Source organism: Mustelus asterias, chromosome 3 (assembly GCF_964213995.1).
Source record: "Mustelus asterias chromosome 3, sMusAst1.hap1.1, whole genome shotgun sequence".
Lineage (NCBI taxonomy): Eukaryota > Metazoa > Chordata > Chondrichthyes > Carcharhiniformes > Triakidae > Mustelus > Mustelus asterias.
The window spans coordinates 6,181,278-6,194,844 of record NC_135803.1 but is presented as its reverse complement, the minus strand read 5'-3'; the positions used below and the strand labels follow the sequence as shown (position 1 = coordinate 6,194,844).

The 13,567-nt window shown below is 47.4% G+C and overlaps 1 protein-coding gene across 1 annotated transcript in view; it reads right to left on the bottom strand.

The window, feature by feature from the left end:
• The window catches only part of LOC144486402 (organic solute transporter subunit alpha-like), an 87,004-nt gene that overhangs the window by 33,621 nt on the left and 39,816 nt on the right, over positions 1–13,567 (bottom strand). Inside the window, exon 2 of the mRNA XM_078204445.1 lies at positions 5,981–6,026. Within this exon, the coding sequence (XP_078060571.1) occupies positions 5,981–6,012 (32 nt within the window). The 5' untranslated portion in view covers positions 6,013–6,026. The remainder of the gene's footprint in view (positions 1–5,980; positions 6,027–13,567) is intronic.

The following is a 13,567-nucleotide window of genomic DNA, read 5'->3' as shown; positions in this document are numbered from 1 at the left end:
GGCAGGAGGAGGACCTCCTCGTGAACCTGCTCCTGGGCCTGGCAAGGTGTGTCATCTACAGGTCCAAGGAGCAGGTGATCGAGGGGGGTCATCCAACCTGACTGTCTGCCCTTCTACCGCGGCTATATTCGCAGCCAGGTATCCCTGGAAGGGGAGCATGAGATGTCCGAGGGCACAATTGATGCTTTCCGTGCCCGCTGGGCACCACAGGGGCTGGGGGCTGTATTATTGACCCCTTTAATCACATTTTAATTTGATGTTTTAAGTTTCCTTTCCACTTTGTCTTTTGTTTCGGGCAGTTCCCCTCCTTTTAGGGAGCTGCCCCTTTTGAGTTGTCCCGAAGTTAATTTGATTTTGTTTATTTGGTTGGGCATCAAAAGATGTCCCTGATTAAGGGCCAAATTGATGGACCAATCAGGGAGCTTCTTGCTCTGTATTTAACCAGGTGTGTCAGTTCCTCTGGGACTCCGAGTGTAGATGTTAACAGAAAGCCCTCTGTATGCTGCTGTCAGACTTGTAGATAAAGGGATTTTGATGAAGGGACTTCTGCCTCCGAGGATTTATTACAAATTAGTAACAGGTTGAAGGGTTGTGGAGAACGGGCAGGAAAGTGGAGATGAGGCCAAGATGAGAGCAGCCACGATTGTATTGGATGACGGAGCAGGCTCAAGGGGCTGAATGGCCTAATCCTTCTCTTAGTTCTTATGTCCTGTTCTTAGGATACTTCATGGCTCTTGGGTTATTTCCAGTTACAATTGTTTCAAAGCTGGTGGAAATTGAACTGGGCACTGATGGGCAAGGTGGGTGTCTCCAGTACCAGCACAGGTTATCCATTTTATCAGGAAGAATAACAATCAGAATATTTAAATAGAGAGTGTAATGTCAGAGGAAACCTGACTGGAAAGGAATATAGTTTATTACAGAATGCAAAGTAAAACCACTGCTGTGGTGTACACGCACTTGTCCCTGCCTGGGACTGCAGTTCAGCCAGCCCAGTCCTGGGCCTGCCTTATAAAAGGCTCAGGAGATGAGATCCAGCTGGGCAGGCCACTGCCTGTTACCAGGGGAACTCGTACTCAACGAGTCCCACAGGGGGATCAGTGATTTCCCCATGGACCTCACGCGGGTCATCACAGAGAGGAACTTCAAAATGTTTTGGCATAACGAGATTTTGGTGTCCACGTACGTGAATCACAGAGTGTCAGCCTGCAGTTGCAGCAAGTAATTAGTAAACAGAATGCTGCCCTTTATTGCAAGGGAGATGGAGTATAGGGAAGTCTTGCTGCAGCTGTACTAGACATTGGTAAGACTGCACTTGGAGCACTGTGTGGAGTTTAGCCCTCCCTACTTATGGAGGAAGACATTAGCATTGGAAACGGTTCAGACAAGGTTCATGCTACTGATTCCTGGAAACAAGAGGTTGTCTTATCAGGAAAGATTGAGCATTTTGGGCCTCTTGGAGTTTAGAAGATCAAGGAATGATCTTATTGAAAAACATAAGATTCTGAGGGAACTTGACAGAATCATGGAATCCCATTCAGACCATCGAGTCTGCCTCGCCTGTCTGACAGAGCATCTTACCCAAGCCCTCTCCCTGTAACCCCACACATTCACCATGGTCAATCCATTGAACCTGCTGATATCTGGAGTTTGGGGGTTTCCTCCCTGTGCTCCGGTTTCCTCTCTTTGATCAATGAATTAATGTTGAAGCACTCAGTTACTCTGTTCCCAATGACCGGATCCAGTACCTTCCTCACGCCCAGACTGAAACTGAAAGCCGTGGTTTCTCTTTCCCATTCTGAAATAATTAAGTTCTGAATCTCGAGAGTTTTTCTAAACACTGACTAAAGTGTCTGCAATTCCCTCACTCAGTTCCTTGAATAGCCTACGCAGAGAACACCACTTCTTGGAATCACAGATTGAAAGAATTGTAACCACGCAGAACAAGGCCACTCGACCCATCATGGTTCGTACTAGCTCTCCAATTGAGTGATTTGTGACTCTTCCCATAATCCTGCATATTGTCTACCTTAGCCTCAGGAATGGAGCAGGTAGCAGGAGACTTATCCGTCCCTGTTGAAGTGCTCACATCGGAGTGAAGGGAATGGATGTGTGTGGTTCATCGAATCATAGAATCCCACAGTGCAGAAGGAGGCCATTCATCCCTTCAAGTCTGTACCGGCAACAATCCCACCCAGGCCCTATCCCCATAACCCCATACATTTACCCTAGCTCGTCCCCCTGACACTAACGGACAATTTAGCATGGCCAATCCACCTAAACCACACATCTTTGGATTGTAGGAGGAAACCGGAGCACCCGGAGGAAACCCACGCAGACACGGTGATTCTCCGAAACAGCATCCTACCCAGCCCCTATCCCCATAACCCCATGTATTTACCCACTAATCCCCCTAACCTACACATCTTGGGACACTAAGGGACAATTTAGCACGGCCTATCAACCTAACCTGCACATCTTTGGACTGTGGGAGGAAACCGGAGCACCCGGAGGGAACCCACACAGACACAGGGAGAACGTGAAAACTCCACGCAGACAGTGACCCAAGGCCAGAATCGAACCCGGGTCCCTGGCGCTGTGAGGCAGCAGAGCTAACCACTGTGCCACCGTGATGCCCCAGGGGGGATGCTACGAATAAGTTTTTCCCTGTGGAGGAATCTAGAACTGGGAATCGAGAACTGGGAATCTAGACCTGTTTGATTTACAAGGGAATCTGGAGTTATGAGAGACACACAGGAAAGTGGGGTTAAGACTACAATCAGATTAGTCACAGTTTTATCGTATGACAGAGCAAGCCCGAGGGGCTGAATGGCCTACTCCTGCTCCTATCTTCCCCGGCTACTAGATTTTCCCACAAGGGGAAATATCCTCTTTGCATTTACCCCGCCAAGTCTCCTCCGCATCTTATATGTTTCAAAAAGATCAACTCTCATTCTTCTAAACTCCACTGGGTAAAGATTCAACTTGTTCAACCTTTCCTGATGAGATTCATTCCAGGAATCAGCCTGGTGAACCTTCTCTGAACTATCTCCAATGCAAGTCTATTCCTTCATTAATAAGGAGACCAAAGCTGTACACAGTACTCTCAGTGTGGTCCTAATTCCTGCCTTATTTACCTCCAGATTTGATTATTTCATTCACTCCTTGCCAACCCCTCACATTCTACCCTTTGTAAACTGGAGATTATCCATAACTATGTTGTCCAGGTCCCCTGTCGTATCAAATCAAAAGCAACGTCGTAGATACTAGGAATCTGAAATCAAAACACAGTGGTTAGCACTGCTGCTTCACAGCTCAAGGGACCTGGGTTCGATTCCCGGCTCGGGTCACTGTCTGTGTGGAGTTTGCACATTCTCCTCGTGTCTGCGTGGGTTTCCTCCGGGTGCTCCGGTTTCGTCCCACAGTCCAAAGGTGTGCGGGTTAGGTTGATTGGCCATGATAAAATTGCCCCTTAGTTTCCTGAGATGTGTAGGTTAGAGGGATTAGTGGATAAAATATGTAGGGATATGGGGGTAGGGCCTGGGTGGGATTGTGGTCGGTGCAGACTCGATGGGCCGAATGGCCTCTTTCTGCACTGTAGGATTCTATGATTCTATGAAAACAGAAAGTGCTGGAAATACTCAGCAGGTCTGGCAGTTTCTGTGAGGAGAGTGAAACAGAGTTAATGTTTAGATCTAATATGACCCTTCTTTGGAACTGAAGGGAGGGAGAAACATCATGAATTTTATGCTGCTGGAAGAGGAGAGGGGGAGGAAGAACAAAAGGGAATGTCTGGGATGGAGGGGAGGAGAGATTAAATTAAAAAGTGTCATGGAACGAAAGGCAAAGGAAGTGGCCATGGTTATAATAAGGGCAAAACCCATTTGTCACCCCAAGTCCCCTTCATCCCTGGGCTCACTGAGCTGAGTTGTTTCCTGGTTACAGGATGCCTTAATTTTAAAATTCTCAACCTTGTTTTCAGATCCCTCCATGGCCTTGTCCCTCACTATCTCTGTAACCTCCTCCTGCCCTACAACCCTCCGAGGTCTCTGCATGCCTCCCATTCTATCCTCTGAGCCACCTCCGATTACAATCGCTCTGCCATTGGGCTCCAAGCTCTGGAATCCCTTTGCGAAACTCTCCATTTCTCTCTTCCCTTTTCAGATGGTCCTTCAAGCCAATAACTCTCTGAAAATCTTTTCATTCAGATGTCCTCACATCTGCCCATGTGTCACATTTACATTGATATCGTTCCTGCGAGGTGTCTTGGGATAGAGTCATAGAGTCATAGAGGTTTACAGCATGGAAACAGGCCCTTCGGCCCAACTTGTCCATGCTGCCCTTTTTTTCTTAAACCCCTAAGCTGGTCCCAATTGCCCACGTTTGGCCCATATCCCTCAATACCTAACTTACCCATGTAACTGTCTAAACGCATTTTAAAAGACAAAATTGTACCCGCCTCTACTACTACCTCTGGCAGCTTGTTCCAGACACTCACCACCCTCTGTGTGAAAAAATTGCCCCTCTGGATTCTTTTGTATCTCTCCCCTCTCACCTTAAACCTACGCCCTCTAGTTTTAGACTCCCCTACCTTTGGGAAAAGATATTGACTGTCTAGCTGATCTATGCCCCTCACTATTTTATAGACCTCTATAAGATCACCCCTCAGCCTCCTACGCTCCAGAGAACAAAGTCCCAGCCTATCCAGCCTCTCCTTATAACTCAAACCATCAAGTCCCGGTAGCATCCTAGTAAATCTCTTCTGCACACTTTCTTGTTTAATAATATCCTTTCTATAATAGGGTGACCAGAACTATACACAGTATTCCAAGTGTGACCTTACCAATGTCTTGTACGACTTCAACAAGATGTCCCAACTCCTGTATTCAATGTTCTGATCAATGAAACTAAGCATGCTGAATGTCTTCTTCACCACTCTGTCCACCTGTGACTCCACTTTCAAGGAGCTATGAACATGTACCCCGAGATCTCTTTGTTCTTGTAACTCTCCCTAACACCCTACCATTAACTGAGTAAGTCCTGCCCTGGTTTAATCTACCAAAATGCATCACCTCGCATTTATCTAAATTAAACTCCATCTGCCATTCGTCAGCCCACTGGCCCAATTGATCAAGATCCCGTTGCAATCGGAGATAACTTTCTTCACTGTCCACAATGCCACCAATCTTGGTGTCATCTGCAAACTTACTAACCATGCCTCCTATATTCTCATCCAAATCATTAATATAAATGGCAAATAACAGTGGGCCCAGCACTGATCCCTGAGGCACACCGCTGGTCACAGGCCTCCAGTTTGAAAAACAAGTCTTTACAACCACCCTCTGGCTTCTGTCAAGAAGCCAGTTTTGTATCCATTTAGATACCTCACCCTGGATCCCATGAGATTTAACTTTATGCAACAACCTACCATGCAGTACCTTGTCAAAGGCCTTGCTGAAGGCCATGTAGACAACATCAACTGCACTGCCTCATCTACCTTCTTGGTTACACCTTCAAAAAACTCAATCAAATTTGTGAGACATGATTTTCCACTTGTGAAGCCATGCTGACTGTCCCTAATCAGTCCTTCCGTCTCTAAATTCCTGTAAATCCTGTCTCTCAAAATACCTTCCAACAACTTATCCACCACAGATGATTCACCCTGTCAAAGGCACCTATATAAATTCAAGTTGTTGTGTTATTACATCAACTTCACCATATTATGACTGAATCATTGATCTCTTTGGCAGTGTTTGGGATCTTGCTGTGCACTAACAGTCCACCGCGTATTGTACATTCTGAGAGCAAGTTCCTCCTTGGCTCAACATCAGTTGGTGCTGGCTAAAGGTTGGGAAAGATACGATATAAATGCAGCTTCACAGGCTGAGAACTCAGCCTGGGTTCCACTCACCGGTCCCAGACTTTCGGTAAGTTTACCTATTTCAGATTTAGGTGTGAAGATCTTTTATTGTCCTGTTACCTGGTTACCTCCTCAGGATAAGGGATTCCCATTGTCCTTCCACTGTTAGCGTCCTGTGAGCTCCTGTGTGCAGTCGGTGTGTGAGTGTACATGCTGCCGGGAATTCTGTTCACTTGTTTGGTGGAGTATGTTTATCAGAATGGGTCAGGGTGTCCCAGAGCACTGAACTCCAGAACAGCCACAGTAATCAATCTGCTACATCAGCAACACATTACTCTTTGGACTTTTGACATTCCCGGTGGAATTCTGCATTTCCGAGAGATGAACTCTACAAAATTTACACCCCACTCCAAACCAGACCACTCACTAACCTGTCTACATTCTTACTATTCCTTTATGAGAAAACAAATTCTGAAGGGTGCAAAGTGTAGAGGGAACTTTACTCTGTATCTAACCCCGTGCTGTACCTGTCCTGGGAGTGTTTGATGGGGACAGTGTAGAGGGAGCTTTACTCTGTATCTCACCCCGTGCTGTACCTGTCCTGGGAGTGTTTGATGGGGACAGTGTAGAGAGAGCTTTACTCTGTATCTAACCCCGTGCTGTACCTGTCCTGGGAGTGTTTGATGGGGACAGTGTAGAGGGAGCTTTACTCTGTATCTAACCCCGTGCTGTACCTGTCCCGGGAGTGTTTGATGGGGACAGTGTAGAGGGAGCTTTACTCTGTATCTAACCCCGTGCTGTACCTGTCCTGGGAGTGTTTGATGGGGACAGTGTAGAGGGAGCTTTACTCTGTATCTAACCCCGTGCTGTACCTGTCCTGGGAGTGTTTGATGGGGACAGTGAAGAGGGAGTTTTACTCTGTATCTAACCCGTGCTGTACCTGTCCTGGGAGTGTTTGATGGGGGACAGTGTAGAGGGAGCTTTACTCTGTATCTAACCCCGTGCTGTACCTGTCCTGGGAGTGTTTGATGGGGACAGCGTAGAGGGAGCTTTACTCTGTATCTAACCCCGTGCTGTACCTGTCATAAGAACATAAGAACATAAGAAATAGGAGCAGGAGTAGGCCATCTAGCCCCTTGAGCCTGCCCCGCCATTCAATAAGATCAGGGCTGATCTGAAGTGAATCAGTTCCACTTACCCGCCTGATCCCTATAACCCATAATTCCCTTACCGATCAGGAATCCATCTATCCGTGATTTAAACATATTCAACGAGGTAGCCTCCACCACTTCAATGGGCAGAGAATTCCAGAGATTCACCACACTCTGAGAGAAGAAGTTCCTCCTCAACTCTGTCCTAAACTGACCCCCCTTTATTTTGAGGCTGTGCCCTCTAGTTCTGGTTTCCCTTCGAAGTGGAAAGAATCTCTCCACTTCTACCCTATCCAGCCCCTTCATTATCTTATATGCCTCTATAAGATCACCCCTCAGCCTTCTAAACTCCAACGAGTACAAACCCAATCTACTTAATCTCTCCTCATAATCAACACCCCTCATCTCCGGTATCAACCTGGTGAACATTCTCTGCACTCCCTCCAAGGCCAATATATCCTTTCGCAAGTAAGGGGACCAAAACTGCACACAGTATTCCAGCTGCGGCCTCACCAATGCCTTGTACAGATGCAGCAAGACTTCTCTGCTTTTATATTCTATCCCCCTCGCGATAAATGCCAACATCCCATTTGCCTTCTTGATCACTTGTTGTACTTGCAGACTGAGTTTTTGCGACTCATGCACAAGGGCCCCCAGGTCCCTTTGCACAGTAGCATGTTGTAATTTTTTTCCATTTAAATAATAATAATAGGAAGAGCGGTGGATGTAGTCTATATGGACTTCAGCAAGGCGTTCGATAAGGTCCCCCATGCAAGACTTCTTGAGAAAGTGAGAGGGCATGGGATCCAAGGGGCTGTTGCCTTGTGGATCCAGAACTGGCTTGCCTGCAGAAGGCAGAGAGTGGCTGTGGAGGGGTCTTTCTCTGCATGGAGGTCAGTGACCAGTGGAGTGCCCCAGGGATCTGTTCTGGGACCCTTGCTGTTTGTCATTTTCATAAATGACCTGGATGAGGAAGTGGAGGGATGGGTTGGTAAGTTTGCTGACGACACCAAGGTAGGTGGTGTTGTGGATAGTTTGGAGGGATGTCAGAAGTTGCAGCGAGACATAGATAGAATGCAAGACTGGGCGGAGAAGTGGCAGATGGACTTCAACCCGGATAAGTGTGTGGTGATCCATTTTGGCAGATCCAATGGGATGAAGCAGCAGTATAATATGAAGGGTACCATTCTTAGCAGTGTAGAGGATCAGAAGGACCTTGGGGTCCGGGTCCATAGGACTCTTAAATCGGCCTCGCAGGTGGAGGATGCGGTCAAGAAGGCGTACGGCGTACTGGCCTTCATTAATCGAGGGATTGAGTTTAGGAGTCGGGAGATAATGCTGCAGCTTTATAGGACCCTGGTTAGACCCCACTTGGAGTACTGCGTGCAGTTCTGGTCACCTCATTACAGGAAAGATGTTGAAGCCATTGAAAGGGTGCAGAGGAGATTTACAAGGATGTTGCCTGGATTGGGGGGCATGCCTTATGAGGATAGGTTGAGGGAGCTTGGTCTCTTCTCCCTGGAGAGACGAAGGATGAGAGGTGACCTGATAGAGGTTTACAAGATGTTGAGAGGTCTGGATAGGGTAGACTCTCAGAGGCTATTTCCAAGGGCTGAAATGGTTGCTACGAGAGGACACAGGTTTAAGGTGCTGGGGGGTAGATACAGAGGAGATGTCAGGGGTAAGTTTTTCACTCAGAGGGTGGTGGGTGAGTGGAATCGGCTGACGTCGGTGGTGGTGGAGGCAAACTCGTTGGGGTCTTTTAAGAGACTTCTGGATGAGTACATGGGATTTAATGGGATTGAGGGCTATAGATAGGCCTAGAGGTGGGGATGTGATCGGCGCAACTTGTGGGCCGAAGGGCCTGTTTGTGCTGTGGCTTTCTATGTTCTATGTTCTATAATCCAATTTGCTATTATTTCTTCCAAAGTGAATAACCTCACATTTGCCAACATTATACTCCATCTGCCAGATCCTCGCCCACTCACTTAGCCGATTCAAATCTCTCCACAGACCATCCGCTTCCTCCACGCAATTCACTTTCCCACTTATCTACTGTCCCACTGTCCTGGGAGTATTTGCTGGGGACAGTGTAGAGGGAGTTTTACTCTGTATCTAACCCCGTGCTGTATTTGTCCTAGGAGTGTTTGATGGGGACAGTGTATCATAGAATCATAGAATCATAGAAACCCTACAGTGCAGAAGGAGGCCATTTGGCCCATCGAGTCTGCACCGACCACAATCCCACCCAGGCCCTACCCCCATATATTTTACCCGCTAATCCCTCTAACCTACGCATCCCAGGACTCTAAGGGGCAATTTTTTTTAACCTGTCCAATCAACCTAACCCGCACATCTTTGGACTGTGGGAGGAAACCGGAGCACCCGGAGGAAACCCACGCAGACACGAGGAGAATGTGCAAACTCCACACAGACAGTGACCCGAGCCGGGAATCGAACCCGGGACCGACCCGAGCCGGGAATCGAACCCGGGACCCTGGAGCTGTGAAGCAGCAGTGCTAACCACTGTGCTACCGTGTAGAGGGAGCTTTATTTTGCATCTAACCCCGTGCTGTACTGCCCTGGGAATGTTTGATGGGAACAGTGTAGAGGGAGCTTTACTCTGTATCTAACCCCATGCTATACCAGTCCTGAGAGTGTTTGATGAGGATAATGTAGAGGGAGTTTTACTCTGTATCTAACCCCGTGCTGTACCTGTCCTGGGAGTGTTTGGTGGGGACAGTGTAGAGGGAGCTTTACTCTGTATCTAACCACGTGCTGTACCTGTCCTGGGAGTGTTCGATGGGAACAGTGTAGAGAGAGCTTTACTCTGTATCTAACCCCGTGCTGTACCTGTCCTGGGAGTGTTCGATGGGAACAGTGTAGAGGGAGCTTTACTCTGTATCTAACCCCGTGCTGTACCTGTCATAAGAACATAAGAACATAAGAAATAGGAGCAGGAGTAGGCCATCTAGCCCCTTGAGCCTGCCCCGCCATTCAATAAGATCAGGGCTGATCTGAAGTGAATTAGTTCCACTTACCCGCCTGATCCCTATAACCCCTAATTCCCTTACCGATCAGGAATCCATCTATCCGTGACTTAAACATATTCAACGAGGTAGCCTCCACCACTTCAATGGGCAGAGAATTCCAGAGATTCACCACACTCTGAGAGAAGAAGTTCCTCCTCAAATCTGTCCTAAACTGACCCCCCTTTATTTTGAGGCTGTGCCCTCTAGTTCTGGTTTCCCTTCTAAGTGGAAAGAATCTCTCCACTTCTACCCTATCCAGCCCCTTCATTATCTTATATGCCTCTATAAAATCCCCCCTCAGCCTTCTAAACTCCAACGAGTACAAACCCAATTTACTTAATCTCTCCTCATAATCTACACCCCTCATCTCCGGTATCAACCTGGTGAACCTTCTCTGCACTCCCTCCAAGGCCAATATATCCTTTCGCAAGTAAGGGGACCAAAACTGCACACAGTACTCCAGCTGCGGCCTCACCAATGCCTTGTACAGATGCAGCAAGACTTCTCTGCTTTTACATTCTATCCCCCTCGCGATAAATGCCAACATCCCATTTGCCTTCTTGATCACTTGTTGTACTTGCAGACTGAGTTTTTGCGACTCATGCACAAGGACCCCCAGGTCCCTTTGCACAGTAGCATGTTGTAATTTTTTTCCATTTAAATAATAATCCAATTTGCTATTGTTTCTTCCAAAGTGAATAACCTCACATTTGCCAACATTATACTCCATCTGCCAGATCCTCGCCCACTCACTTAGCCGATTCAAATCTCTCCACAGACCATCCGCTTCCTCCACGCAATTCACTTTCCCACTTATCTACTGCCCCACTGTCCTGGGAGTATTTGCTGGGGACAGTGTAGAGGGAGTTTTACTCTGTATCTAACCCCGTGCTGTATTTGTCCTGGGAGTGTTTGATGGGGACAGTGTAGAGGGAGCTTTACTCTGTATCTAACCCCATGCTGTACCTGTCCTGGGAGTGTTTGATGGGGACAGTGTAGAGGGAGCTTTATTTTGCATCTAACCCCGTGCTGTACTGTCCTGGGAATGTTTGATGGGAACATTGTAGAGGGAGCTTTACTCTGTATCTAACCCCATGCTATACCAGTCCTGAGAGTGTTTGATGAGGATAGTGTAGAGGGAGTTTTACTCTGTATCTAACCCCGTGCTGTACCTGTCCTGGGAGTGTTTGGTGGGGACAGTGTAGAGGGAGCTTTACTCTGTATCTAACCCCATGCTATACCAGTCCTGAGAGTGTTTGATGAGGATAGTGTAGAGGGAGTTTTACTCTGTATCTAACCCCGTGCTGTACCTGTCCTGGGAGTGTTTGATGGGGACAGTGTAGAGGGAGTTTTACTCTGTATCTAACCCTGTGCTGTACCTGTCCTGGGAGTGTTTGATGGGGACAGTGTAGAGCGAGTTTTACTCTGTATCTAACCCTGTGCTGTACCTGTCCTGGGAGTGTTCGATGGGAACAGCGTAGAGGGAGCTTTACTCTGTATCTAACCCCATGCTATACCAGTCCTGAGAGTGTTTGATGAGGATAGTGTAGAGGGAGTTTTACTCTGTATCTAACCCCGTGCTGTACCTGTCCTGGGAGTGTTTGATGGGGACAGTGTAGAGGGAGTTTTACTCTGTATCTAACCCTGTGCTGTACCTGTCCTGGGAGTGTTTGATGGGGACAGTGTAGAGGGAGTTTTACTCTGTATCTAACCCTGTGCTGTACCTGTCCTGGGAGTGTTCGATGGGAACAGTGTAGAGGGAGCTTTACTCTGTATCTAACCCCGTGCTGTTCCTGTCGAGGGAGCTTTACTCTGTATCTAATCCTGTGCTGAATTACAGAATAAGAGTTCTCAGAACACCAGGTTAAAGTCCAACAGTTTTATTTGGAATCACAAGCTTTCGGAGCACAGCTCCTTCAATATGTGAGTGGAGAGGTGGGTTCACAAACAGGGCATATATCGACAGAGACTCAATTGCAAGATAATGGTTGGAATGCGAGTCTTTACAGGTAATCAAGTCTTTACAGGTACAGACAATGTGAGTGGAGAGAGGGTTAAGCACAGGTTAAAGAGGGGTGAATTGTCTCCAGCCAGGACAATTAGTGAGATTTTGCAAGTCCAGGCAAGTTGTGGGGGTTACAGATAGTGTGACATGAGCCCAAGATCCCGGTTGAGGCCGTCCTCATGTGTGCGGAACTTGTCATCAGTCTCTGCTCGGCGATTCTGCGCTGTTGTGTGTCGTGAAGGCTGCCTTGGAGAACGCTTGCCCGGAGATCAGAGGCTGAATGCCCGTGACTGCTGAAGTGTTCCCTGATGGGAAGTCTACCTGATACGCTGCAGGAAAGGATGTCCCAAGGCATGGTACATTGGCAAGAACATGCAGACACTATGATAATGGATTAACAATCATCAGGCAGGAGTGTTCTCTTGCTGTCGGGGAACACTTCAGCAGTCACGAGCATTCAGCCTCTGATCTTCGGGTAAGCGTTCTCCAAGGCGGCCTTCACAATACACGACAATGCAGAATCGCCGAGCAGAAAATGATAGCCAAGTTCTGCACACATGAGGACGGCCTCAACTGGGATCTTGGGTTCATGTCACACTATCTGTAATCCCCATGACTTGCCTGGGCTTGCAAAATCTCTAACTGTCCTGGCTGGAGACAATACACACCTCTTTAACCTGTGCTTAACCCTCTCTCCACTCACATTGTCTGCACTGTAAAGACTTGATTACCTGTAAAGACTCGCATTCCAACCATTATCTTGCAATTGTGTCTCTATCTATATATGCCCTGTTTATGAACTCACCTCTCCACTCACATGATGAAGGAGCAGCGCTCCGAAAGCTCATGATTCCAAATAAACCTGTTGGACTTTAACCTGGTGTTCTGAGACTTCTTACTGTGCCCACCCCAGTCCAACGCCAGCATCTCCACATCTTGAATTACAGAATCGTTACAGCACACGAGGAGGCCATTTGGCCCATCGTGTCTGCACCAGCCCTGCAAACAAGCATCAAGACCTTGTGCCAATCCTGTACCTTTTCCCCATTCCCCTGCACATTGTTTCTATTCAAATAATCATCTAACGCCCTCTTGAATGCCTTGATGGAATTTGCCTCCACCACACTTCCAGGCTGTGCATTCCAGACCCGAACCACTCGTATCTCTAAGATGGATCCAAAAGATTGCCCAGAATTATTTGCTGAGTATTTCCTCAATATGTCTCTGAATCCAACATTCCCAAAACAGCGGTCATTAACTGATGTGTGGAATCTTGCTGTGTGGGAACGTTGCATTTTCAAAGTTACAATAATGACCACACTAAAAGTATTTCTTTAGTTTTGGGACTTTCTGGGATTGAAAAAGATCCGTTTGACAATTCAAGTCTCTTTCTTCCTCGTGCACAGCCTCTGATATTGTGGTTAGTCTCAATGCAACTCCTCCCACCTCCCAGACTGTCATCAATGCCACTTGTAGCCTGCCAGCAGATGGTGCTAAAGTGCCACCTCACCTCTGCTCA